This window comes from Mus caroli, unplaced genomic scaffold (genome assembly GCF_978045245.1).
Source record: "Mus caroli unplaced genomic scaffold, Mus_caroli_1 scaffold_5, whole genome shotgun sequence".
NCBI classification, from domain to species: Eukaryota; Metazoa; Chordata; class Mammalia; order Rodentia; family Muridae; genus Mus; species Mus caroli.
The window spans coordinates 74,672,230-74,699,163 of NW_028227260.1; the positions used below are offsets into that span (position 1 = coordinate 74,672,230).

At 41.5% G+C, this 26,934-nt stretch overlaps 1 protein-coding gene across 2 annotated transcripts; it reads left to right on the forward strand.

Annotated features, from left to right (window-relative positions):
• Nucleotides 1-2,824: 2,824 nt before the first annotated feature.
• Eif2s3 (eukaryotic translation initiation factor 2 subunit gamma) lies at nucleotides 2,825-26,934 on the forward strand. Of its 2 annotated transcripts, none has more exons than XM_085838127.1 (12): nucleotides 2,825-2,843; nucleotides 3,998-4,061; nucleotides 5,987-6,114; nucleotides 6,200-6,321; nucleotides 10,394-10,488; nucleotides 11,298-11,456; nucleotides 12,484-12,618; nucleotides 14,688-14,782; nucleotides 15,827-15,971; nucleotides 18,246-18,415; nucleotides 19,223-19,395; nucleotides 24,693-26,934. In XM_085838127.1, exons 5-12 carry the CDS (start codon nucleotides 10,434-10,436, stop codon nucleotides 24,754-24,756), a joined length of 996 nt encoding a protein of 331 aa, XP_085694253.1. In that variant the 5' UTR covers nucleotides 2,825-2,843; nucleotides 3,998-4,061; nucleotides 5,987-6,114; nucleotides 6,200-6,321; nucleotides 10,394-10,433; the 3' UTR covers nucleotides 24,757-26,934. The 2 variants fall into 2 exon arrangements, with proteins under 2 accessions (XP_085694253.1, XP_085694252.1); XM_085838126.1 differs by lacking the exon at nucleotides 2,825-2,843 and adding an exon at nucleotides 2,931-3,049.

The window sequence follows — 26,934 nt, forward strand, 5'->3', positions numbered from 1 at the left end:
ACCAGAAGTTTCCACTTCAATTACCCACACATGTTTCACTGACAGACATGCAAGCAACACATTCATACACATAAAATCATAATTCTCTAAAATTCTTTTTTAAAAAGAATTATGAGCTGGGTGATAGTAGCAATTGCCTTTAATCCTGACACTCTGGAGGCAGAGGCAGGAGGATCTCTGTGAGTTTTAGGTCAGCCTGATCTACAAAGTAAGTTCCAAGACAGTCAGTGCTATACAGAGAAACCCTGTTTTGAAAAACGTAAAAAAGAAAAAATTATGAGTATAATTCCGGTACTTGGATGGTGAAATCAGGAGAATCAGTTCAAGGCCAGCCTTATCTACACAGAAGGTTTGAGACCAGCCTCTCTCAGCCCTTACCCTATTCAAACTGAAAGATAAATGGTTAATGCATCCATGTAAAGCTTAGTGGGGGAGTGTTTGCTTAATATGCACGAGGGCCTGATATGGCTCAGATCACCAGTACCATCACACCACACTACTACCACAGTACCACCCCAGCATAAGCACACACACACACACACACACACACCAGTCATTAGAGGATGTAAATTAAAACTGCACTCATTGGGCTGGAGTGATACTTCCATGGTTAAGACACTTACTGCTCTTGAAGAGGACCTAGGTTTAGAGAACACGCGTGATGCCTCACACAATTGTAACTCTAATTCCAGGGGATGTGAATGTATGTGTAGCTGCATACATTTGGAGATCAGAAGACAACTTGTGGTAACTGGCCTTGCTTGGTGGCAGGCACTTTTACCCACTCAGCCATCTTTCCAGCCCCACTGCGATATTTCTACTACCAAAGAGTCTACAATGATAAAACACCTCCTGTCCCATTTGGTATAAATGAATTACAAAGGAAGAATAACCATCACTGCACAAAATTCCATACCAGTTTTTTCATCAATATTTTTTGGGACTTCATTTTTTTTTCTATGCAATTTTCTCTATGCATAGCCCTGGCTGGCTATTTTGCCTGACTTGCCACTTTCTTTTTCTTCTTTCTTTCTTTGGTATTAAGGATTGAATCCAGGGCCTCACAAATGCTCTATTGACTGAAGTGTATCCCAGTCTTTCTGAGTTCCTGCCTGGGCCTCCTGAGTGCCTTTAGTGCTGAATTACGAGGACCCCAGCACATACAGCAAAACACTTTTTTATTTTTTTGGTTTTGAAGACAGGGTTTCTGTGTGTAGTCCTGATTATCCCAATGTAGACCAGGCTGGCCTTGAACTCAGATATCTGCCTGCCTCCTCCTCCCTAGTACTAGGATTAAAGGTATATGCCACTACTACCTGGCCAAACATTACATATTTTTATGAAAAATACCTTAATTGACTGCTATAGCTATTTAGAATGCAAAATAAAAAAAACTGAATATAAGATAAAAATCAAAAGGTAAAGGTATAAGGTTAAAGAGGGAAGCTATGGTGGCTCACACCGTTAACCCCAGCACTCGAGAGACAAGTCCTGTATAGTGAGACCCTGTCTCAAACAACAACAAAAGGTAAAGTCAAAGCCAGGCGTGGTGGCGCACGCCTTTAATCCCAGCACTTGGGAGGCAGAGGCAGGCAGATTTCTGAGTTCGAGGCCAGCCTGGTCTACAGAGTGAGTTCCAGGACAGCCAGGGCTATACAGAGAAACCCTGTCTCGAAAAACAAAAAAAAAACAAAAACAACAAAAAAAGGTAAAGTCAAATAAAATACCTTTACTAGATTAGAATACACTACATTTTGGCATTTTGGTTTCTGCCATTATTTTTTTTAAATTATTTATCATATGTATGTGAATATGCTGTCACTATCTTCAGACACACCAGAAGAGGGCACTCTATCTCATTACAGATGGTTGTGAGCCACCATGTGGTTGCTGGAAATTGAACTCAGGACCTCTGGAAAGTCAGTCAGTGCTCTTAGCCTCTGAGCCATCTCTCCAGCACCCTGCCACTACTTAAGAACTATGTCCTTATCCTTGATTTTTAAGACAGCGTCCCTATACACAGCCCAGGTTGGCCAGTTCGTGTTTCTGCCTCTTGAGTGCGGAGATTACGTAGGAGCCCGCACTCATATTAAACATCACTTATTTTTAACACAAGAGGAAAAATAAGATGTCTAATGGAGGGTTTCCTAGATTCAGCTTCAGAAAAAAAAAAAAAAAAGTCTGTGGACACCCGGCTTCCAGGCTACATTCACGCGGATACATACTAATGTCACCATACACCATCTCATTGGCCTTAGAATTTTTTCTAGCGATTAAGGGGTAGGGGAGGTGGGGGGCGGGGGCGAGGTCGGGGAGAACTGGGCTCTTCCTCCATCATCACGTCCTCGAACCCTTCCCCAGATCTCCGCGCGAGGGCGCTCTGTGCGAGCTCGCTGGGGAGCGCTCGACTTGAGCGTGGCCAGCCTAGCACGCGGTGCGGTCCAGAGCTCCGGCAAGGCGGAAGAGAACCCCGAGCTGATATCGCTCTATCGCTTTAGTAGATTATAGAAATGGGGAAAACAAATAAATCAATGGAATCAAACAAACAATTTCTGATCTACACCCAAATGTAAAGACGCCGCCGGCAAAGCCTTTCGGCCAGCCCCCGCCTCCCACCCCGCCCCCAAAAGGAAACGGAAATGATTTCTCCGTTTTGCGCTGCGCAGTGTCACATCGACAACCTTCCCCTCAAGGGCCCTTTCCTGGGGCTGCCCTGAGTCCTGCCTGCACAGAAATCTAACAGGACCGAGACGGATACATTCTGAAACTTTGTATCCTGTTTTCGAGTCAGGTCGCCCGGAATCCCTGCGCAAATTCAAGCAGAGAGAAGTCGGAGCAGTCAGGTCAGTGCTGCATTCGCCATCCTTTTCATCAGGTCTATGCCTCAGTCCGCCTTCCCGCCGCTTCCCCTTCGCTCCGCCCAAGGGGCCTACGGTATGTCAGGCGGCTGCCGAGCATTTTCCTTTTCTCTCCGAGCAAGATGGCTGGGGGTGAGGGTGGAGTGACTCTCGGTCAGCCCCATCTTTCCCGACAGGATCTCGCCACATTGGTAGGCCCTGGCTTTGCGGCGGGAGCAGCCCAGTGAGCTTGTTGGGTGGGGATGGAGCAGCGGAGGGCCTGGGGATGAGGCGGTTCCTGGGTGGCTGGAGCGTGGGCTGAAGGAGCCATCCTAGAGCTGGGCCAGCTAAAGCCTTAGGGTCCAAGGCGTGCGTGCCAGCTCTACCGCCAGTACCTTGTCTAGTCCCCAAACTGGGGAACGATTGTGATACTTGGAATTCCTGGAGTTAAGCTTTGTTAATAAGCAGAATGGAGATGATTAATATAGCGTAGAGTGTATGTTTAGCATCCACGCAGCCCTGAGTTCCATCCGGAGAGGCGCACGCCTGTAATCCTAGCACTTAGGAGATGAAAATAGGAAGATTAGAAGATAAAGGACATTTTTGGCTGCATATCTGGTTGGAGGCCAGTATGAGACTAACGAGACTGTTAAAAAGTTGTTAAGGTTTAAGTCTGTAAAGGATTGGAAATTGGACTATACTGTTCACTGTGTTAGACATTTGAGGACTTGTTTTTTTTTTTTTTTTTTTTTTATTTTCGAGACAGGGTTTTTCTGTATAGCCCTGGCTGTCCTGGAACTCACTTTGTAGACCAGGCTGGCCTCGAACTCAGAAATCCGCCTGCCTCTGCCTCCCGAGTGCTGGGATTAAAGGCGTGCGCCACCACGCCCGGCATTTGAGGACTTGTTATGACTCCAGTATTTGGTGGCCTTTCATCGCCAGACCTCTCTTAGTGAGTGGACTTGTCTTAGTGTGACAAAAACGGGCTTATAGTCTTCCCAGTCTTAACAGCATGTTACCGGCGGGGTGGGGTGGGGGTGGGGCTTTAGCAGGAGAAGAGAGCTGTTTATACGGAGCATGCAGTTGTACCCGAGGAATATAAACTCAAGGGGAAATTTGTGGTTTGTATTGATTATATTTCACGATATATTTCATTGCAGGATGTTACCAAGTTGACACCACTTTCACATGAAGTTATCAGCAGACAAGCTACAATTAATATTGGTAAGATAGCTTGAAGACTTACTTGACTTACAAGTAATTTTAACCCTTTCTTTTGTGTAATTCATTGAGTAATGTGGACATTTATTTGGAAATTGTCCTAAGTAGGTCAGTGTGTCAAAAGAATGCTGTGGTACCCTTACGAACAAAATATTGCTACTTTTTTTTTTTTGAGATATATGTATGAAAGTTTCATAGTCCAAAGTGGTATGTAATCATAGAGTAGTGAATTATGAGGTATGAATGCACTTTCCTGCCATACGGGATAGTTTATGGCAGTTTTATTTGATATATAAGCTATAATTAAGTCCAATTCTTTCCTCCCCCTTAATTGGCACCTAGAACTGTTGAGGTGTATTGCTTGAGTATGAATAGGGTATGGTTGGGTTTTTGATGTTGGTTTTGGGGAGGAAGTGAGACAGGCTTGCTGTGTGTTCCGGCTAGCTATTCTGTGGAGACTGCCTAGCTTGGCATTCACTATGTAGTCTGGGCTGACTTTTAAGTCAAGGCAATCCTTTTCCTCAGACTTCTGAATACAAGGATTATGAGTGTGTTGTATCAGAGTTTGTCTAATATGACAGTATGATGGGTGTGCTCTTGACGTCTTTGGTGTTTTTGTTTTGTTGGGGGGGTGATTTTAGGGGTTTTGTTGTTGTTTTGAACTAGTAGAAGAGTATGTAAAATGAATACTTTTTCAATCAGGATAACAACATTTCAAGTGAACATTTAAAAATATTCAATTTTTGTTTGAGATAAGGTCTGTCTACATAGCCCTGGCTGTCCTGGAACTCACTTTGTAGACCAAGCTAAGCTTAAACTCAGAGTTGAAGTGAGTTCTTAGACTGCCTCTGCTCCCCAGGAGCTGGGATTAAGGGTGTACACTACCATGCCTGACTCTTAAGCTTTATTGCATCTCTACACATTGTCCAGGCTGGCCTCAAATCCTGCTTCTTACTCCCAAGTATATACTCTACTAAAACTGGTCTGAGAAGCTTGTTTTTTTCGAGACAGGGTTTCTCTGGTTGTCCTGGGAACTCTCTGTAGACCAGGTTGGCCTTGAACTCAGAAATCCGCCTGCCTCTGCCTCCTGAGTGCTGGAATTAAAAGCGTGTGCCCCCCCCCCCAAAAAAAAAAAAAAAAAAAAAAAGCCGGGTGTGATGGCGCACGCCTTTAATCCCAGCACTCGGGAGGCAGAGGCAGGTGGATTTCTGAGTTCGAGGCCAGCCTAGTCTACAAAGTGAGTTCCAGGACAGCCAGGGCTACACAGAGAAACCCTGTCTCGAAAAACCAAAAAAAAAAAGCGTGTGCCATCATGCCCAGCTGCAGAAATATTTTAAAGACTTATGTTTTTCATTTAATTAGGTGTGGGATATGGCACTACTTCAGTTTATCCACAGAAGTGGACTCTGCTTTAGCAGAGGTGGGATTTTTTGCCAGCAGCAGATAGTTTCTGCAGTTGTGTCCCATTTGGAATTCTGGGGACTTTTCCGAGGGTAGATAAATGCTAGGGCCCTGAGAGACTGGGTTAGTCGTTGCTGGTTACTGTTGGTCATGATTTGTTAAGTAGTTGTTAGAAACAAAGAAATTAGATGTCCCACAAGATGAAACTTGCCCGAAGGAACTTGGACCTTGATGCCCCTAATTAGCAGGAAGTAGTCTAGCAATAATGTTGACCCCTTTCAAACCCCAGCTTTATTCCGTGATCTCTTTCCTGTCCTCTCTTATCTAGTGGTAGGTGGTTAAAAGGGTGGAGAAGGTTGGAAGAGAGCCCACAAAGTAGCCAAAGACAGCTACAAGCCATGTCATCAGCCCTATCACTGTTGGATTTACATTGGTGTTTATGGTTAGAGTTTTTAACTCAATACACTCTGAAAAAATACCTGGTGTACTTGAGCGCAGGAGTTAATTTTGTTCTCTTTTGCCAATAGGTACAATTGGTCATGTAGCTCATGGGAAGTCCACCGTGGTGAAGGCTATTTCTGGAGTTCACACTGTCAGATTCAAAAATGAACTTGAAAGAAACATTACCATCAAGCTTGGATATGCTAATGCTAAGGTGATCCATGTACAATGAAACTAGAAACCACTTAACTGTAGGTTTTGCATACGTAACTAATCTAGTTGTTTCTTTTTTCTTCTAGATTTATAAACTTGATGACCCAAGTTGTCCTAGACCAGAATGTTACAGATCGTGTGGAAGCAGCACACCAGATGAGTTTCCTACAGACATTCCGGGGACCAAAGGGAACTTCAAGTTAGTCAGGTAACTTTGATGCTTAAATCACTGCTTTGTGCTTTTTGAAGTACTTAAGATACTGAACACTAAACTCAGTTGATGAATGGTTTCATCATTTTTCCATTATTTCGTATTTTTATTTTATATGATAATTGAAAGGTAAGCTGTTTTTCTTTTTTTTTTTTTAATTAATTTTAAAAGTTCTACAAATTGCATAAGGGAGCTAGAGAGGCTCAGCTGTTAGATCCTGTGGCTGCTCCCCAGATTTGATTCCCAGCATCTACCTGGTGGCTCAGCCACTTGTAACTCCTGTTCCAGGAGATCCACCTTTGGGCGCACTGGACATGAAACACTTAAGAAAATAAAAATAAATCTTCTACAAACCTTTTTTTAACGGCACACATTGCATGTGTAAAAAAGGAAGGGAGAGAAAACACAACTCATTGTATTTAAACAGTGTCCTTTCTGGTTGTTAGATAAGAATGAATTTTTCCTCCCTTTGGTGAGTTTTCAAGACAGGGTTTCTCTGTAGCTCTGCCTGTCCTGGAACTCACTCACTCTACAGACCACATTAGCCTTGAATTTAGAGACCCTCCTAACTCTGCCCTCATGTGCTGGGATTAAAGGCATATGTCACCACTACCTGGCTTATGAATCTATTTTTAAAATTACTTCTTTAAAACAAATGGGTTTGTTTCCAAACAATTTTCTGAATATGATTTCACATGTTGGTTCTTAACCAGAGGGTGCTTGTATCTAGTTACTAACATCTTTAGGGATTGCAAGCCCATAAGACCATTTTAGATCAAGGACAGAGTCAGCTATTCATCTCAGGTCCAAAATTTAGGGAAGAAGGGGAATCCAATGAATCTCAATGATCAGGATACTTTTAATATAATAAGTTGATTCGATTTTTATGAGCAGTGCTGTTTTGCCTGTGTGTATGTTTGTCTGGGGGTGCCAGGTCCCTAACTGGAGTTAGACAGTTGTGAGCTGCCATGTGGGTGCCAGGAACTAAACCCAGGTCCTTTGGAAGAGCCGCCAGTGTTCTTAACCACTGAGCCATCTCTCCAGCCTCACTTTAGATCAATTTTTAAAAATAATTCAGAAAATTGTAATGAATAGGATATTGGAATTCTGTTTTATTTAGATAGAGTCTCAATATGTAGCCCTGGAACTCAGAGAGACCCTTTGTCTCCTTCCCAGCGCTGGGATTAAGGCTTATACCACCATACCTGCTCACTTTTTTTTCTACAAAGTTGGGTTGGGGTTTTATTGAAGGTATTTTACTATGCATGTTAAACACTTAGGTGAAGAGGAGGTGCTCAGAAAAACAAACACTCCAGGGTGTGGGGACAGTCTTTCAAAAAAAAGTCACCAGTATCAGACATTTAAATCAAGGCCAACCAGGTTTCGGGTATTTTTTTGCTTCTGTATGCCTTGTTTTGCTTGTTTGTAGTGACAATTTTGGAGTTTCTTTTTGGTTTCTTTAAAGACACAGAACTATTCTAAGACTATGTTTTCCTTTTAGTCTCAGGTGTAGGATATGGGGCTGCTTCAGAGACTCCACAGCAGCTGACGCTTTGCTTCCTGCTCTAGCAGAGGCAGGATTTTGCCAGCCACAGATAGTTTCTGCAGTTGTGTGACATTTGGAATTCTGGGTATATAAATGCTACTGTCCTGAGATGCTATGGTCGTTTGTTTTTAATCACTTTGTTAAGTAGTTGTACACAAAGAAGAAATAACAAGGAGGAGAAATTAGGTATTCTGGTGTCCTCGACACCCCCTAATCAGCAGGAAGTAGTCTAACAATAACATCACCCTCTTTCTCACCCCTGACTTTATTTGGGGATCTTTTCTCTCACTCTATCTCTCTCTATCTCTCTTTTTTTCTCTTATCTAGTGTTGGGCTAAAAAGGGTGTAAGAAAGAACCCACAAAGTAGCAAAGACTTTGTTTGGTATGGTTTGGTTTTTATAGACAGGGTTTCTCTGTGTAGCCCTGGCTGTCCTGGAACTTTCTCTGTAGACCAGGCTGGCCTTGAACTCAAGAGATCTGCTTGCCTCTGCCTACTGAGTGCTGGGATTAAAGGTGTTCACCACTATGCCTTTCAGGCAAGCTATTGGGGTTTTTTGTTTATTTTTTAAGATTTATTTATTATTATATGTAAGTAGCTAACTTCATTTTTTTTTTTTTTTTTTTTTTGTGGGCTCCTGTTTTCAGGGGTTTTTTTTTTGGTTTTTTTTTTTTTTGGTTTTTTTTTTTTTTTTTGGTTTTTTCGAGACAGGGTTTCTCTGATAGCCCTGGCTGTCCTGGAACTCACTTTGTAGACCAGGCTGGCCTCGAACTCAGAAATCCGCCTGCCTCTGCCTCCCGAGTGCTGGGATCAAAGGCGTGCGCCACCACGCCCGGCTGTTTTCAGGTTTTTTTTAAATTTATTTTTTATTAGATACTTTCTTTATATACATTTCAAATGCTATCCCAAAAGTTCCCCACACGCTCCCCCACCCACTCCCACTTCTTGGCCCTGGTGTTCCCCTGTACTGGGGCATATAAAGTTTGCAATACCAAGGGCCCTCTCTTCCCAATGATGGCCGACTAGGCCACCTTCTGCTACATATGCAGCTAGAGATACGAGCTCTGGGAGTATTGGTTACTTCATATTGTTGTTCCACCTATAGGGTTGCAGACCCTTTCAGCTCCTTGGGTACTTTCTCTAGCTCCTCCATTGGGGGCCCTGTGTTCCATCCAATAGCTGACTGTGAGCATCACTTCTATATTTGCCAGGCACTGGCACAGCCTCATAGGAGACAGCTATAACAGGGTCCCTTCAGCAAAATCTTTCTGGCATTGTACAATAGTGTCTGGATAGTAGCTGACTTCAAGCACACCAGAAGAGGGCATCAGATCTCATTACTGGTGGTTGTGAGCCACCATGTGGTGGTTGTTGGGATTTGAACTTAGAACCTTCAGAAGAGCAGTCAGTGCTCTTACCTGCTGAACCATCTTGACAGCCCCCAGGCAAGCTATTGTTAATAATTTTTTCTATTAAAATGTTGAGGTTTTGATCATTATGGATTTTGGCATTGATTTTGAAGTTTGGTTTTCTTTATCCAAATACTGAATTTAATTTTTTTTTCTTTAGCACCAGGACTTGCACCAAAGGCCCCATATGCTAGCAGGCAAATGCTTTACCACTAATCTATATTCCAGGATCTGTTTTTACTGTTTAGGCATCCCCTTAAAATGTAAACCTGAGGTACCTCTCTTATCTCACTCTGGTCCTAGCACTGGTCAGAGATAATTCTTCTCAAATGTTATAAAGTGCAAATGTTTTTTTTCTGTTTTGTGGGCCTTAAAGTCTCTGTCATAAGTACTTATTTCTGTTCTTCTATTACAAAAGCACACATAATGTATGTTAATGTATGAGTTTGTGGTGGGCTAAATCTGAGGCCCATAGTTTTCTGATCCTTGATCCCAGTTTTAGATCATGGCAATGTGAGCATACATTTTTGTTATTTTTAAAATTGTGACTCTGGGGCTGGAGAGACTCAGTAGCCAAGAACATTTTTTTTGTTTTAAGATTTATTAATTTTATTTATATGAGTACACTATAGCTGTCCTCAGACACAGCAGAAGAGGGCGTCAGATCCCATTACAGATGGTTGTGAGCCACCATGTGGTTGCTGGGATTTGAACTCAGGACCTCTGGAAGAGCAGTCAGTGGTCTTAACCGCTGAGCCATCTTGCCTGCCCAGCCAGAAAACAGAAGAGAGATTAAAATAAAACATGAAACGTAATGCTTATAAAGTCACGACTCTGAGTACCATGACTTTAAAGTCATGCTGTCTCTCACTTAAGGTGCACGGTCCAGGTTTTCATTCTCTCTTTTCTTCATATTTATTATTCTTAATTATATGTATGTGCTTGTCTGGCTGTGCTTACCTATGTGCCGGTACCTGTAGAAGCCAGAAGCACCAGACCCAAAGTCTATGAACAACATTGAGAACTAGCTCCCATGTGATTTGATGTTAAGAAATCAATAGTTTGCATATGGTTTTGATTGATCTTAAGGCTGATTGTTACTTCTCAATCGTCAGGCATGTTTCCTTTGTTGACTGTCCTGGCCATGATATTTTGATGGCTACGATGCTGAACGGTGCAGCAGTGATGGATGCGGCTCTTCTGTTGATAGGTAAATAATGAGAATGGAAGATTTCAGGAAGAACTGAAGCCTTGGGAGGCCATGGCCATTATCTAAGTGAGGCATAAATAGAAATGTGACATGCAGGATACCCGAACATATCACAAACAACATAACATACTAAGCAAATTAGTCCTGCCCTTTCTGGATTCTGAGAAGCTTAGAGTGTCCTAAAAGGAATGTGGTGTGGTTTCTCATCTTATTTCCATTCAGAATTGGTGTTAAAGCCTATGTATTATGGGTTGCCCCTCCATGTAGATGATTTATTTGTAGTAATTGCCATGGTCTGGTAAACATGTGAGTTTTCAGAGTTAAAGCTGTGTTTCCATATGTGTGCTGTTAAGAGATTGGAGAGGTATGAATGTGGTATTTTTAGGTATGCGAGAGGATATTGTACAGGACACATGAACAAACTGAGGAGGATAGTTGTTAGCACGCTGAGCAAAATTTGCCCATTGTGAAGTGCTGTTGCTTGTCTTCACAGCACTCTTGTTTAAGGAGTAGCCTTGAGGCTAAGCCTCCTCCTAAGAGCTGGTGTGTAACAGGACATACGTAGACTACATTGAGCTAGAAGTCCCAAGCAAAAGCTCTTGAAGGCATTCTTGGTCATTGGAAACTCTTGCTTAGGACTGTGAGGCTGGCCACAAAAGTGAGCCTCCTGACTGTTCAGCACTCACTGCCCAATTCTACTCCCTCCCGCCCCTGCCAGCTAACAGTCTGCCTTCTGTTTTTGAAATTGAATGAATGGTCTGGATATTTCTAGTCATTCTTATGCATATTTTTTATTCTCTATCAACTAGCTGGGAACGAATCATGCCCTCAGCCCCAGACTTCCGAACACCTGGCTGCCATAGAAATCATGAAACTCAAGCATATTTTGATCTTACAGAATAAAATTGATCTGGTAAAAGAAAGTCAGGCTAAGGAACAATATGAGCAAATCCTCGCATTTGTGCAAGGTAAGAAGCTATAATGGCTAGTGCATCAGAGGGTCATTTGTAAATGTAGGTGTCATACCTGTGGCTTTTTCTACTCCCTACTTGTTGGGATCCTGATAAGACTGTAAATAGTATTTCTGAATTTAATGTGCAATGTTAAAACTGAAGGTATATTTTGGAAATCAGATGAACTGCTTTAAATCCCAAGAGCTTAGTGTATATGCATACGTCAGTGGTAGAGTGCTTGCCTAGCATACACAGCATTCACAGCATTCACATCACTGCCTTCCAAAACCAAAAATTCTTAGTGATAGTAAAATGAATAAAAAATTTAAACACAGTCTTGCCTTGCTACTCAGCCTCATGGCACATGTCTTTAATCCTAGCATCCTAGAGGCACGGAAAGGCAGACCTCTGACTTCAGGGCCAGCTTGTTGGTGTGTATAGCTAGTTCCAGGCCAGCAAGAACTATATAAAGAGAACCTGTCTCAAAAACCAAACAGCAATCTTTACAGAGTTCCTTTCTTTAGTAGTATTGTCTGTTCCACTTTCAGAGAGGACATGATGTGTGTTGCTATTGACAGTTCATTATTTTTTAACCTTTTCTTGTTGGGAATCCAGTTCTAATACGAGAAAGAATAATCCACTTTGATTAAAATCCATTTATTTTTCAGCTATTTCTTTGCCAGTTTGCTTGATGAAAAAATATATATGCCAGCCAGTGTTTGATTATCAAAGAGTGTGTAATTTCCTCTTGACATTTATGGGGAGGTTAATTGTATGTTAGAAGTCTTTTAGCTGGGAAAGTGCTCTTTCCCAGGGTGTTTATGTTTTATTCCTTTAAACATATCATTTTGCCTTTGTTAAATAGGCCCAGTGAAATAATTTTAGCAGTTTTCCCCTTAAAGGACAAATAATTCATTTTCAGGAGTTAAAGATAGAATTCTTGTGGAAATGTTTAGGCCTCTGTTAGGTCTAATTACTTTAGCATATAAATCAAGTTTTGTAAAACCCAAGGATTTTGATCTTTTTGAAATTCCTTGTGTAGGAACTGTAGCAGAAGGGGCACCAATTATTCCAATTTCTGCTCAACTGAAATACAATATTGAAGTTGTCTGTGAGTACATAGTGAAGAAAATACCAGTGCCCCCAAGAGACTTTACTTCAGAGCCCCGTCTCATTGGTAAGTGACAGGAGTCACAGTTAACTGGACTCTTCCGTGCTTCTTATTAGTATTTTCTCTTTCTACAGAGGGGGTGTAAATCCATAAAACCTATTTGAAATAATGTCTTGAGATTATACTGCTGGTTGACAGAACTCTTGAGTACAAAAGAAACCCTTTGTGCTGAATATATGGTATTTTAGGTGACCAACATGGAATTTTAAGGGATTACAAGCTGTTGAGGTGGTACAGTTTCGATACAAATGATGTTGTTGTACCATTCCTGAAAAACCAATAGGCTTAATTTCACTGAGCTGTGGTTGCTGCTCAAAGTTTTAGGAGCCTTTTCAAAGGCCTTTCTAGGTCTTCATTTATGATTGTTGGGGAAAGTTCTCTTGGGTAATGTAACAATAAGTCATATAGTCTTAGAATTGTTTTATTTTAAAAGTAAACGTAGCGCACGCCTTTAATCCCAGCACTGGGGAGGCAGAGGCAGGCAGATTTCTGAGTTCGAGGCCAGCCTGGTCTACAAAGTGAGTTCCAGGACAGCCAGGACTACACAGAGAAACCCTGTCTTGAAAAAAAAAAAAACAAAAATAAAGTAAACTTGTACTATAGAAGCCATAAAACACAAAAGTTCTATAGATAATAAAATACCAAGCATGGTAGCAAACACATGTAATCCCAGCACTTGGGAGGCAAAGACAAGTGGATCTCTGTGAATTCAAGGCTAACCTTGTCTATGGGGTGAGTGAGTTCCAGTCAGTCAGGGCTACATAGTGAGAACCTCTCTCAAAAAAAATTAATTAACTAACTGACTAATTAATTAAATGGCAAACTGCGTGTACCCAAGTACAGTCTCTTGTATGCTTCATTGATTGACTTTTCTGGTGAAGCTGGAGATGCCCAAGGCCTCATATATGCCAGGCAAGGACAGTACCACTGATGTACATCCAGTCTCCTCCTGTATGCCTTAAGGAGTAATAGCTAATTTATTGTAAATACTATGTAAATAGTTATGGTAATTACGGGATAATGGCCCTCACCAAAAAAGGGGTTCAGGGGAAGACTTCTGTGCTCAATACATAGGTTTTTTTCTCCTTGGCTGGTTGAATTATACAGAACCCTAAGATGTGAAGGACAAGCCACAGGCCGTGTATCTATAGTCCCTGCCCAGGAATTGTCTTTGGTCCTGTGAATGAAAGACGTACACACACACACATTGTTAGCTTATTTTAACATGCCTTACTAGCTCAGAGGCTGGGCACTTCTAAGTCTTCCTTAGCATACCCTTCCTTCCAGTACTCCTGGCTCAACACCTTCTAAATCTACTTTTAACTTTGCTGCCCTGTTTCCTTCTGTGAAAGCCCATTGGTCTTTCTTTGCTGCCCAAGATGCTTCTGGGCAGGGAACCTATCCCAGATCATTACATATAATTTTAACATGAGTTTCTTTTTTTTTTTTTTTTTAAGATTTATTTATTTATTATATGTAAGTACACTGTAGCTATCTTCAGACACTCCAGAAGAGGGCATCAGTTTGCATCAGATTTCGTTATGGATGGTTGTGAGCCACCATGTTGTTGCTGGGATTTGAACTCAGGACCTTTGGAAGGGCAGTCGGCGTTCTTAACCACTGAGCCATCTCGCCAGCCACTTAATATTAGTTTCAAATGGATGTATGATATTCCATGGTAGAGACCCTTTTATAGTATTGACATACTTTAATAAACTATCTTTGTTTTCTTTTTTTATTTTTTTTTTTTGTTTTCTTTTTTTAAGATTTTATTTATTGTACATATATGAGTACACTAGTGTGTCAGACACCAGAAGATGGCATCAGATCCCATTACAGATGAATAAACCATCTTTTAATGAACTTTCAAGCTATTTCTTGGGGTTTGTTTTGTTTTGTTTTGTTTTGTTTGCTTTGTTTTGTTTTTTCCTCCTGTTACACATAAGACTTCAGCAAACATCAAAGCAATATCATTAGGTTGTTTTTAGAAAGGTTGACTTGGAAAATAATGTCATCTAAAGCTAAAATTGAAGTACATAGAAATGGCTTTAATTTGTTTTAAATTTTTCTTCTAGTCATCAGGTCATTTGATGTCAACAAACCTGGCTGTGAAGTGGATGACCTTAAGGGAGGTGTAGCTGGCGGTAGTATCCTAAAAGGAGTGTTAAAGGTAAGTTGGATTTGACTTGTTACTCTGTATATTTGTTTATTGTTGTGTATATGTGTGTGTAAGTGCCACAGTATATAGAGGTAAGACAGCTTTTCAGGGGTTGACTCTCTTTCCACCTAGTGTGTCTGTGGGATTGAACTCATGTTATCAGGTTGGATGGTAAGATAAGCACCTTTATCCTCTGGGCCAGTTCATCAGACCACCCTCATCTTAATCTGCCTTCCAAGTGCTGGGACTAAAGGCATGCACCACTATGCCCAGTGAAAAATGTTTTTTCCATGGTGTCTGGTATTGGATATAGATTTGGTTTTGTCTTTGGAAGATGTGTGATCTCTAAATTTATAGTTTTCCAGTGAACTTGGAACATATTTTATGTGACAACAGGTTTATTTGGTACTTTGTAACACTTAGATGGGACTGATTTTAAATTTTTCTTTTAGATTTGTTTATTTCATAGATATGGGTGGTGGTTGTCTCCATCTTTCCAAGGAGGCCAGAAGAGGGTATTGAATGCCCTGGAACTTAGAGATGGTTCTGAGCTGTAAGCTGCTGTGTGGGTACTAAGAACTGATGTCTGATCTTGTTCGAGAGCAGCAGTGCTCTTGAACTGTACAGCCATCTGGCTCCTCCATGCCAGTTTTTTCTTTTTAAAAAAAAAAAAAAATAGCTGAGCATAGTAGTGTACACCTTTAAATATGGAGGCAGAAGCATGCAGATCTCTGAGTTCAAGGCCAGCCTGGTCTGCAGAGTGAGTTCCAGGATACCTAGGGCTACACAGAAAAATGTCTCAAAAAACATATATATATGTGTGTGTTTTTTTAAGTAATTTTGACCTAGCATGGTGGTGCACGGCTGGAAGGCAGAAGCAGACTGGTATCTGAATTCAAGGCCAGCCACTTCTACCTAGTGAGTTGCAGGCCATAAAAATAATAAGAAGTAAATAAAAGTAACCTTTTTAGTTTTGTGGACTTTTTGTTATAATATTGGTAGGCAAATAATAAATGTATTGTTTTATAATTCTCCTTGCCAATTATGTGTTTACAGGTAGGCCAGGAGATAGAAGTGAGACCCGGTATTGTCTCCAAAGACAGTGAAGGAAAACTCATGTGTAAACCAATCTTTTCCAAAATTGTGTCACTTTTTGCGGAACATAATGATCTTCAATATGCTGCCCCGGGTGGTCTCATTGGTAAGGACTTTCTGCTCTTTTAGTTTGTTGGGATTCATGGTACATTTCATAGGAAAGATCAAAGATAGATTGTAAGGTTTGTTTTGTTTTTAATACTTTTATTTTTATGTGTATGAGTTTATTTGCATATATGTCTGTTCAGCTTGTACCAATGCCAAAGAGGGCATCAGACCAGTCTGGAGCTAGAGTTTCAGAGATGCTGTGCTGCCTTGTGAGTTCTAGGCGCCAAACCCAGCTTCTCTACAAGAGCATCAAGTGCTCTTAATTACTGCCATCTCTCTACCTGCCCTTTGGTTGTTTTTGTTGTTGGGGAGGGGGTTGTTTTGTTTTTTGGGGGTCCTGATTGGCCTCAGATTCACAAAGATCCATCTGCCTCTTCCTCCCAAGTTGTTGATATTAAAGATATATCCTACCATGTCCTGTTTTAATTTTTTAAAGACATTTATTGTATGTATATGAGAACACTGTAGCTGTCTTCAGACACACCAGAAGAAGGCAGCAGATCACATTACAGATGGTTGTGAGCCACCATGTGGTTGCTGGGAATTGAACTCAGGACCTCTGGAAGAGCAGTCAGTGCTCTTAAACCCGAGCCATCTCTCCAGCCCATTTTAATTTTTGACATAGACTCTTGCCATGTATTTTTAGCTAGGCTGGTACTCAAGGCAACCCTCTTGGATTAGCTTACCAAGTGGTAGGCTTACAGTTGTGTACCATCAATCTGGCTTTATCGGTGCATCTTGAAATGTTTTAAAGAGAACGAACACATTTTGGAGCTGGCAGTATGACTCAGGTAAAGGTGCTTGCTCACTCAAACAAGCATCCACATTGCTAATGAACAATATTTTTAGAGTACATTTTAGTGGGAGATACTTAGTAGCAACAATAATTATTTCTGGTTATTGTTTTGATGTACTAGGGTTTAGACCTAAAGTCTAGAACATGCTAGGCATGCACTCTATCACTAAGATATAGCCCTCTTTGTCCTCTGTTTTCAAAATTAGATTACTATTAGATTATTGTTTATTTCTACGTATGTGGATTGTGTCTATGCACATAAATGCATACCTAATTGCCCACAAAGGTCAGAAGAAGGCATTGAGTCCCCTGAGACTAAAGTTACAGACAATATGAACTGTGTATGGGTGCTGGGAATTGAACTTGAATCCTCTGGAAAAGTAGCCAGTCACTAGACAATCTCTCCAGCCTCACTCTTTTTCCTTTTGAGAAAAGATCTCACAAAGTTACCCAGGCTGTCCTTGAACTCACTCCATTTCAGGCTGAACTAGAACTTACGGTCTTCTGGCCTCACTATGTCCAATCCCTGGAATTTCAGGTCTATGCACTGCCTGACACAGAATAAGTTTGATGGCCTAGCACTCAAAACACTATAGCTATATGTGCTTTGTTTGGGGGAAATGTGGCTCAGTGGTTGGGGATGTCACTGCTTTTGCAGAGGTCTGAATTTATGAGCAGCTCTCAACCAGCTGTAACTCCAGCTCCAGGAGAGCCAGTACCTTATTCTGGTGCCGCACTTAACCTATGCAGAGCCACACACAGAGGTAAACATATACATATAGCTTAAATATAAAAAATAAGGGCCTGAAGACATGAGATAGCTCCACATTGAAAAGCACTGCTGCTCTTCCAGGGGACCCAGTTTCTAGTACAACTCAAAACAGTCTATAACTCTCTTTGCATGGTGTCTGTTGCCCTCTTCTGGCCTCTGTGGGAACTACATGCACGTGATGCTCTCAGACACATCAAAACACAAGGGAGACAACCTTATCTAGAAAATTTGAAGGGAAAATAAGAATCTTTTAAAAAGGCTTGTCCTAAACATTTTCACTTATTTCATTTCATTTAAATTTAAATTTAAATGAAAGATGTGATGGCCTTTAAATCTGAGGCAAAGGCGGGTAGATCTCTGTAAGTTGGAGGCGAGCTTTGCCTACATGTTAGGACCGTCTGAAAAAAAAAAAAATGCTGCATAGTGGTGGTGCACGCCTTTCATCCCAGCATTCAGTAGGCAGAGGTCAGCCTGGTCCACAGAGCAAGTTTCAGGACAGCCAAGGGCTCCTGCACAGAGAAACCCTGTCTCAAAAAACCAAAAGCCAATTAAAATAGAATGAGTATTTTGTTATGCTTACCATATATGTATGAAAATGGAAGTATGTGTAAAAGGGTGTCAGTTCTTACTAGACTTTGAAGTCAATCATTCCAGGGCTATTTTAGATAATAAGGCCTGGCTATATCCATCTTACTTTATGTTAGGAGTTGGAACAAAGATCGACCCCACCTTGTGCCGAGCTGACAGAATGGTGGGACAAGTGCTTGGTGCAGTTGGAGCTTTACCTGAAATATTCACAGAACTGGAAATTTCCTATTTCCTGCTTCGACGTCTTCTGGGTGTACGTACTGAAGGAGACAAGAAAGCAGCAAAGGTATGTGCTTTGTATAACTCATGTTTCTGAGAGAGATCAGCAGCAAGGCTAGACTCAATTTTGGTCTTTCATAGTTAATATGCAGTGAATGTGTGAGTATGTTGACTTCCTTCTTTAAAAAAAAAAAAAAAAAAAGCCGGGCATGGTGGCGCACGGGATTTCTGAGTTCAAGGCCAGCCTGGTATACAGAGTGAGTTCCAGGACAGCCAGGGCTACACAAAGAAACCCTGTCTCAAAAAACAAACAAAAAAAAAAGAAGAGGGCTGGAGAGATGACTCCGTGGTAAAGAGCAGTTGCTCACAGCCATCTGTGATGGATCTTGGGATCTGATGCTCTCTTCTGGCACGCAGTAATACATGTAAAACACTCACATGAAATATACATACATTTTTTAAATTAAAAATAAAAATTTAAGACTAGCTGGAAATAGTACTAGCTTTTCATCCCAGCATTTGAGAGGCAGAAGCAGGGAGATCTCTGAGTTACAGACTGCCAGGACTACACAGAACAATCCTATAGGGGGAGGGGAATCAAGAGCACCTCTATGGCAATCCGTTTTGTTTGTTTGTTTGTTTTTTAAATCCCCACCAAAACAGAAACTATTTGTTTGGCTTTTTGAGGCAGGGTCTCTCAAAGTAGCTCTGTCTGTCCTAGAACTCATTATGTTAATCAGGCTGCTCTCAAAGTCACAGAGATCAGTCTGCCTCTGCCTCCTGAGTACCTGACTAAAACTGTGTGCCGCCACGCTCCCGCTTCAGAAAGTGCTTTCTTACGTGTTGTTCCTCTTTCTGCAATTTATTTTCCTAGGTCCAAAAGCTGTCTAAGAATGAAGTGCTTATGGTCAACATAGGCTCCCTGTCGACAGGAGGAAGAGTTAGTGCAGTCAAGGCTGATTTGGGCAAAATTGTTTTGACCAATCCTGTGTGCACAGAAGTAGGAGAGAAAATTGCCCTTAGCAGAAGAGTTGAGAAACACTGGCGGTAAGTTTTGTTCAATTTGCCACTGTCTATTAAAGAGCGTAAGTTCTTGTTAGTATATGTATGGACACACCTCCCCTTGAACACAGCAGTTAGTGTGACTTTAGCGCTTAGCTTTTTTCTTTGGTTGGTCTATAAAGCTATATTTATACTCTTGATTTATTTTTCTTTCTATTAGTATAAGTACTTCAATTGGGTTCCCTTTGTTTTAGGTGTAGCCTATACAAAACAATTCAATATTTCCATCATTTGACTTTTTCCCCCTTCATTTGTTTAAAGTGTGTGTGTTAGTGTCATAGCAACTTAGTTGGTTTTGCTGCCACGTGAGTTCCAAGATTTGGATTCAGTTCATCCAACTTGGCAGCAAGCATCCTTTATAAACATTATTTATTATTTGTGTGTGTGTGTGTGTGTGAGTGTAGGCGTAGGTGTGCACATATATCACAGTATGTATGTGAAGGTCAGAGAATAACTTCTTGTTTTCTACCATGTGGGTTCTGGGGATCACAGGTAATCAGGCTTGGTGATAAATGCCTTTGTCTGCTGAGCAATCTTTGTCGTCTTGAACTTTATTATTATTATTATTATTTTAATTACTAGTATTTTGATCTGCAGGGCAACAGTGGTGCATACCTTTGATCCCAGCACTTAGAAAGCAGAGGCAGTTAGATCTCTGAGTTTAAGACCAACCTGGTCTACAGAGCAAGTTGTAGTATAGGACAATTAGATGTATTTTTTTAAAAGCCTGTCTTGAAAAATAAAAAAAATATTTAAAAAGTATTTTGATCATACTCAATTTTCCCCAGCCCCTCCCAGGTCTGCCCCTCATAAACTTTGTTTTCGGGGGGGAAAAATACTGTAGCCCTGACTAGACCCAAACTCACAGAGATCTGCCTGCTTCTGTCTTCTGAGTGCTGAGATTAAAGGCGTGCACCACCAAACCTGGCTCCCATAAACTTTTTTATTTGTAGTTAATTTTGTACTTAACATTGGGGGCTGGAGAGATGGCTCATTGGTTAAGAGCATTGGCTGCTCTTCCAGAGGACCGGGGTTCAATTCCCTGCACCTACATGGCAGCTCACAACTGTCTGTAACTCAAGTTCGAGTAGATCTGACTCCCTCACTAAACTAAATGCACATAAGAAAATTATATATACTTACCAATGATGTTTCAAGAATTGTATAGAAAACTCATAAATATCCCTTGTCTAGAAAGATACACACATGTATGTCATGCCTTTTGATGTCTTAATAGTTAAGCAATATCTACAAAACAAGGGCATTCTCTTTTGTTTGTTTGTTTGTTTGTTTTGTTTTGTTTTGTTTTTCGAGACAGGATTTCTCTGTGTAGTCCTGGCTGTCCTGGAACTCACTCTGTAGACCAGGCTGGCCTCGAACTAAGAAATCCGCCTGCCTCTGCCTCCCAAGTGCTGGGATTAAAGGTGTGTGCCACCATGCCTGGCTGGCATTCTCTTTCATAACCAAGAAATTTTTTTAAAAGATTTATTTATGTATGTGAGTACACTGTAGCTGTACAGATGGTTGTGAGCCTTCATGTGGTTGTTGGGAATTAAATTTTTAGGACCTCTGCTCACTCCAGTCAACCCGGCTCACTCAGTCCCTGCTTGCTCCGGCCCAAAGATTTATTTATTATTATATCTAAATGCACTGTAGCTGTCTTCAGACATACCAGAAATTGAACATTGAAGCCAAGAGAATTAATAGGGAGTTCAAGGCCAGCCTGGGCTACGAAGTTTTATACCATTCTGCACTATAGACTGAAATTCTATCTCAAAAGAACTAGTGAAGGCTAGGGAGATGGCTTAGCCATTAATATGACTGCTCTTCCAGAGGACTCAAGTTTGATTCCCAGAACCCACATGACAGCTAATAACTAACTCTAGTTCCAAGGGATTCAGCCCTCTCGTCTGACCATTGTGGGTACCAGGCAGACACATGTGCATAGATATATATATATATATATGTATGTAAAGCACCCATACACATGAAATAAAAAGTGTTGGGGTAGAGGCTGGCCTGGAGAGATGGCTCTTGAAAGCACTGACTTGCTCTTCCAGAGTTCCTGAGTTCAGTTGTTAGCAACAACTATAGAATGGGGTCTTGCGCCCTCTTCTGGTGTAAGACGTATATGCAGGCAGAACACTATTCATAATAAATAAATGTCTTAGCCTGGCGGTGGTGATGCACACCTTTAATCCCAGCACTTGGGAGGCAGAGGCAGGCGGATTTCTGAGTTCAAGGCCAGCCTGGTCTACAGAGTGAGTTCCAGGACAGCTAGGGATACACAGAGAAACCCTGTCTCAAAAAAACAAAACAAAACAAAAATAAAAAGGGTGAGAGAGGGAGCTGGATTGTGGTGGCACATACCATACCTTTAATTCCAGTACTTGGGAGGCAGAGGCAGGTGGATCTCTGATCAAGGCTAGCCTGGGCTAACAGTAAAACTTTGTCTCAAAAAACAAACAATCGAACAAACAAAACCAAAACGAGGGCTGGAGAGATGGCTCAGCGGGTAAGAGCACTGACTGCTGGTTGCTGGGATTTGAACTCGGGACCTTTGGAAGAGCAGTCAGTGTTCTTACCTGTTGAGCCATCTCGCCAGCCCTATATAGTTACTCTTAATTACCCTTGAAATTAGGGGGAAAAACCCAAAAACCCCTAGGAGACTAGATGTAATAGTTCAGACTAATCCTTGCCCTTGAGAGGTAGGTACACAAGGACTGGACTCCAAATTCACCTTCAGTGCCAAATTCATTCAAATTCCTCTTCAGAGTTTGCAGGCAGCCTGAGCTAGCTCAAAGAAACACATTCATAGGAGTGTGTATATATACTCACACGCACACGCAGAGACAGAGAGAAGTGTGTGGGGAGAACCTGTATATGTATGCAAATCTCCCTCCCTACTGTATTTATCATTCACTGGTCATTTTTACCTAAATTGAACTTTATTGAATGTTTGGCATTTTTCCTTCCCATTATTGAGTACCCGCTTTCATAATACAGATTCACGGGGTTCTGTTTTATTTATTAGGCTATGGTCTATTTTGCTATATTTTATTTTGATGTACAAATTGTCCAAGACTTTGTCAGTGGGAACCCTTAAGCTGGTTCCTGTATCCTTTTTTTCCATGTTGTATTTTATGGTTTCTTTTGGTACAAGCTTATTTTCTTGCACAAGGGGCTTGTTTTGTACTTCTCTGCTTCAGTTTTAGAATTGGCCATTTCTCTAAGGGAATGAACTAATGTTTAGAAATAAAGGTCTATGCACTATCTGGAAAGCACACGTTTATCTTTGATTTCTGATTCTGAGTTCTTTCCCACATTAGGTAATTGAGTCTACTCCTTCACCATTCCTTGATGCATCCTGATCTATAACACTATCGTTTTAACTTAAAAAGGTCCTGCTTTGCCTTATCTGCTGCTGCTTAAGGGCTCAATCAGACATTGACACAGTGCTACACTAAAGACTTGCTGATATTTTCTTGCTGGTTGAGGATATTTGGGATCTTTCTGGAAACCAGTTTGGGTTCATTTAATCTTTTCTGGAGGTTTGTCTAAAAGATATACCTCTAAAGAAGACTACTCCGCGGCCTGGATTCCCCCAATTTCCCTGTGCCTTGGCTTTGTTCCTCACTGCCTATTCCTTTGTCAGTCTTTCTTTGATACTGTGCAGGTGACGGTCTCTCATTGCATTCTTGCCAAAACAATTGATCGGAATTGTCATGTCACCCTGCAGTGTAGCAATTATTAACTTTTTTGTTATTTCTACCACCACTTCCACCACCACCACCTCCCCCCCCCCCCCCCCCGCCAATTAAAAAAAAAAAAAGACAGGGTCTCTCTATGTAGCCCTGGATGCTCTGGAAGTCACTGCTTAGACCAAGCTAACCTGGAACTCACAATGATCCATCTGCCTCTGCCTCCTGAGTGCTGGCATTAAAGGGACATCTATCACCATTGCCATTGCTAGCAAAGTCCTGCTGTGGAAAGCAGTCTGCTTGGAGTTCCTGTGGTTCTCCCTTTCCCAGCTGATGTTATTTAAAGATATTGTGATCGGATGCGGCACTGTGAATGGAAAGAAAGCATTTTCCAAAGATAGACATAAAGAATTACAGTTTGCTTGGGTTTTTAAATCTGAGCTTGGTATAGTGGCACAGGCCTTTAATCCTAGCGTACAGGAATCAGAGTCAGGTGGACCTCAAGTTCCAGGCTGCCCTACTTTACAAAGCAACTTCCAAGCATCTAAAATTGCATAGTGAAAGTCCTTTTCCAAAAACAAAACAAAACAAAACCACATATACAGACAGATAGGTGCATGTACACAAGACGGATTAGAGATGTAATTTGGGTGGTCTGAAGGTCCCCTAGGTGGATCTGAATGGATCGGTGGTTCTTTGGTTTTTTGATAGACCATTAAAGATAAATATGTTTTATTTTATGTGCCTGATTTTTTGCCTGAATATGTGTACTACGTGCTTGCCAATGCTCAAAGAGGTTGAAATTGCTGAATCTGTGATTGTGAACCACGATACGGGTGCTAGGAACTGAACCCAGAATCCACTGCAAGAGCAGCAAGTGCCCTTCATTATTGAGCCATATCTCCAAATAACTTAGGTTTTGTTTTCTTTGATACAAGGGCTCACTTTGTAGACCAGGCAGTTCTTGAACACAGAGATCTGCCTTCTTCTACTTCGTGAGTGCTGGCATGCACCACTACAACTAGCAAGTTTCTGTTTTTTAAGATGTGATTTCCTGTTGCCCAGGCTAGCCACACATTTACTATGTAGCCATGAACTAATTCCTCACTTTCCTGTCTCCCAAAAGCTTGAATTTATAGGTGTGTAGTACCATACCCAACTCACTAGTGTATTTATGACAGTAGACGTTGTTTGGTTTTCTTTTGTTTTTTTTTTTTTCAAGACAGGGTTTCTCTGTGTAGCCCTGACTGTCCTGGAACTCACTCTGTAGACCAGGCTGGCCTCGAACTCAGAAATCCACCTGCCTCTGCCTCCCAAGTGCTGGGATTAAAGGCATGCGCCACCACTGCCTGGCTGATTTTCTTGTCATGCTATTCAGCATCCCTCCATCTGCTTTTTTTTTTTTTTTTTTTGGTTTTTCGCCATCTGCTTTTTAAAGTCTGAGAAAATGGTATAAGCTTTCTTTACGGAGAAGCAGCTGAATTTAGAAAATAGACAGGTAATTGCATGGTTGTATGGTATTGTGGTGATTCCAGTCCGGTGAGGGTGAAGCTCATAATCTCTTCTATTTTTATTTTGCAGTTTAATTGGTTGGGGTCAGATAAGAAGAGGAGTGACCATTAAGCCAACTGTAGATGATGACTGAAGACTTCAAGTTAAACAATGCCTTGGGAAGGAGTTGGAATTTCTTTTACTAGCCTAGGGGTATATTTTCAAAGCAATACTAGAAAGAATTAATTTCCCAGCTCATTACCTTACTAGTAGCAGCTATAAATTTATTCTTATATTTTGGCGATGAAAATGTAACCTCTACTTTTTTTTTTCTTTTTATTGATTCCTTGTTTGACATCATGTATTCCAATCCCACTCATCCTCTCATATCCAACCTTTGCCCATGCAACCTCCCTCAAAGTAGCACACAAACAACAACAGAACAAAGCATAGAAAACATGCCATCGTGGAAGCTGTAGCTTCTGTGACAACACCAATGTTGGCTCCTCATCGGGACTCCCTCCAGTTATCCTGTTGCTGCGCCTTGGAACAGCAGGGTGGCCCTTTCACGATTCCCACCATTCGAAGATGACATAGATTTTAGGGTGGGTCAATTCAGAGCCCCAGATAAGGGCCAGGATGGTAGCTGAGCTGGTCAGCTGGGGCCCATTCTTCCAAGTGCTGCAGCTTGTGAGAGCCTGGGCCAATTCTCCCTACAGAAGGTGGCAACGGGGGAGGGCGGGCGTCCCATCCACACCACCTCATAACAGACGAGTGGCAGGGCCAGCTGTCCAAAATGCTGTATCCAATGAGGGATGGTGGCAGACCTGCACAGCCTCAGACACCCAGTGTTCTCTAGTGGTAATAAGCCATGGACACTGACCCACCACTGTGGATCCACAGACTCAAACATGGCCCCGATGGTAGCAATGCCCACTTATAACAGGCTACTTCTCTCCACTCTTGAGCCTTTTTCTCTCCCATCTGTCATGGTGACAAGCAGGTATCTATGCTTATACACTGGAGGGCAGGACTGTGGGAGGTCTACAAGACCTTGTGTTCCTCTTCTCATGCTGTGCTGCCTTGCTTTAATTTGATTTTTATGAGTCCTAGGCATAAGCCATCAAGCTAGGATGAACAAAGGACTGCCATCTGCTCTGCCCCTGATATAGAACAATACCACCAATAAGGGGTCTCTGCTGGTTGCTGGGGTTGTAACCTACTTCTAATCAATGAAAGTTTGAAGAGAAACTTGGCTGCAACCAGTCTTTGGTATAGCACTTGTATCATGAACCTGTCTAAGATGAAAATGATCTCTTCTCAGGATTCATCTGTGAGTAGCTCCATAGTGAAGGGCAATTAGTAAAGGCTAAAGACTTACCCCTTTATTTGTCCTTCTATTTGGGGTTCTGTTGTCAGAAATTTGAAGGAATACAACCAGTGGGCTCAAATGAGCACCACTCTTAGAAATTGTGTGCCCATTCCCTTAACACAGGTAGATGTTTCTTATCCGTTTCCTGGATGGGACCTTAGGAATCCAGTGCCCTGAGACGATGTCTTTATTATTTATGCCTAGTATCTCAGTCTTCCCACACTGGCAAAGAGTACAACAACTGGTGGTTAGTGATAACTGACAAGGTTCTGTCCAGGCTGCTTTTTTGAGGTCTTTGTTTAAGTAAGCTATGAATGGAGCAGTCTTGCATGATGAATAAACACTCTACCATTGTCTCCACTGCCCCTAGCTGTAGTACTGGCTGATAGGATTATGGTGGAAATTGTGTTATTGGTAATCTTTGAGCCTTGAAAGAGGTAGAAATTGTTCAAAAACTGTGTCCTCTGGTTTCTAAATCTGTTCCCCACGTGCCTGCAATTTTCTTGTGCTGTGCATTTTAAATTAATCATGTTTTTTCTTAATTAAATACTCTTTCACAGCAATGATTTCCAACTCTGGCTGACATAAGAATCGCTGGGGAAGTTTGAAGGGGGAAAAAAAAGCTCTGGGGTGGAGTCCAGGCTTTGATAGGTTTTTTTTTTGCTTTTTGAGACGGGGGTTTCTCTGTGTAACCCTGGCTGTCCTGGAACTCACTCTGTAGACCAGGCTGGCCTCAAACTCAGAAATCGGCCTGCCTCTGATTTACACACAAATGGGATTTAGTGCCACAATTACTATCCTGTGCTCTTCTGGATACTGCAGCTGTCCTAGAGAGGTTTAGAACTGTGGCTGTAAGTCTTGAATTTTGAGGAAACCTATTGATATTAAGTATTTGACTCTAAAAAGTTGATGTATTGGAACATGAAGAAAACATTTAAATAAAACAAGATTCTGAATCAA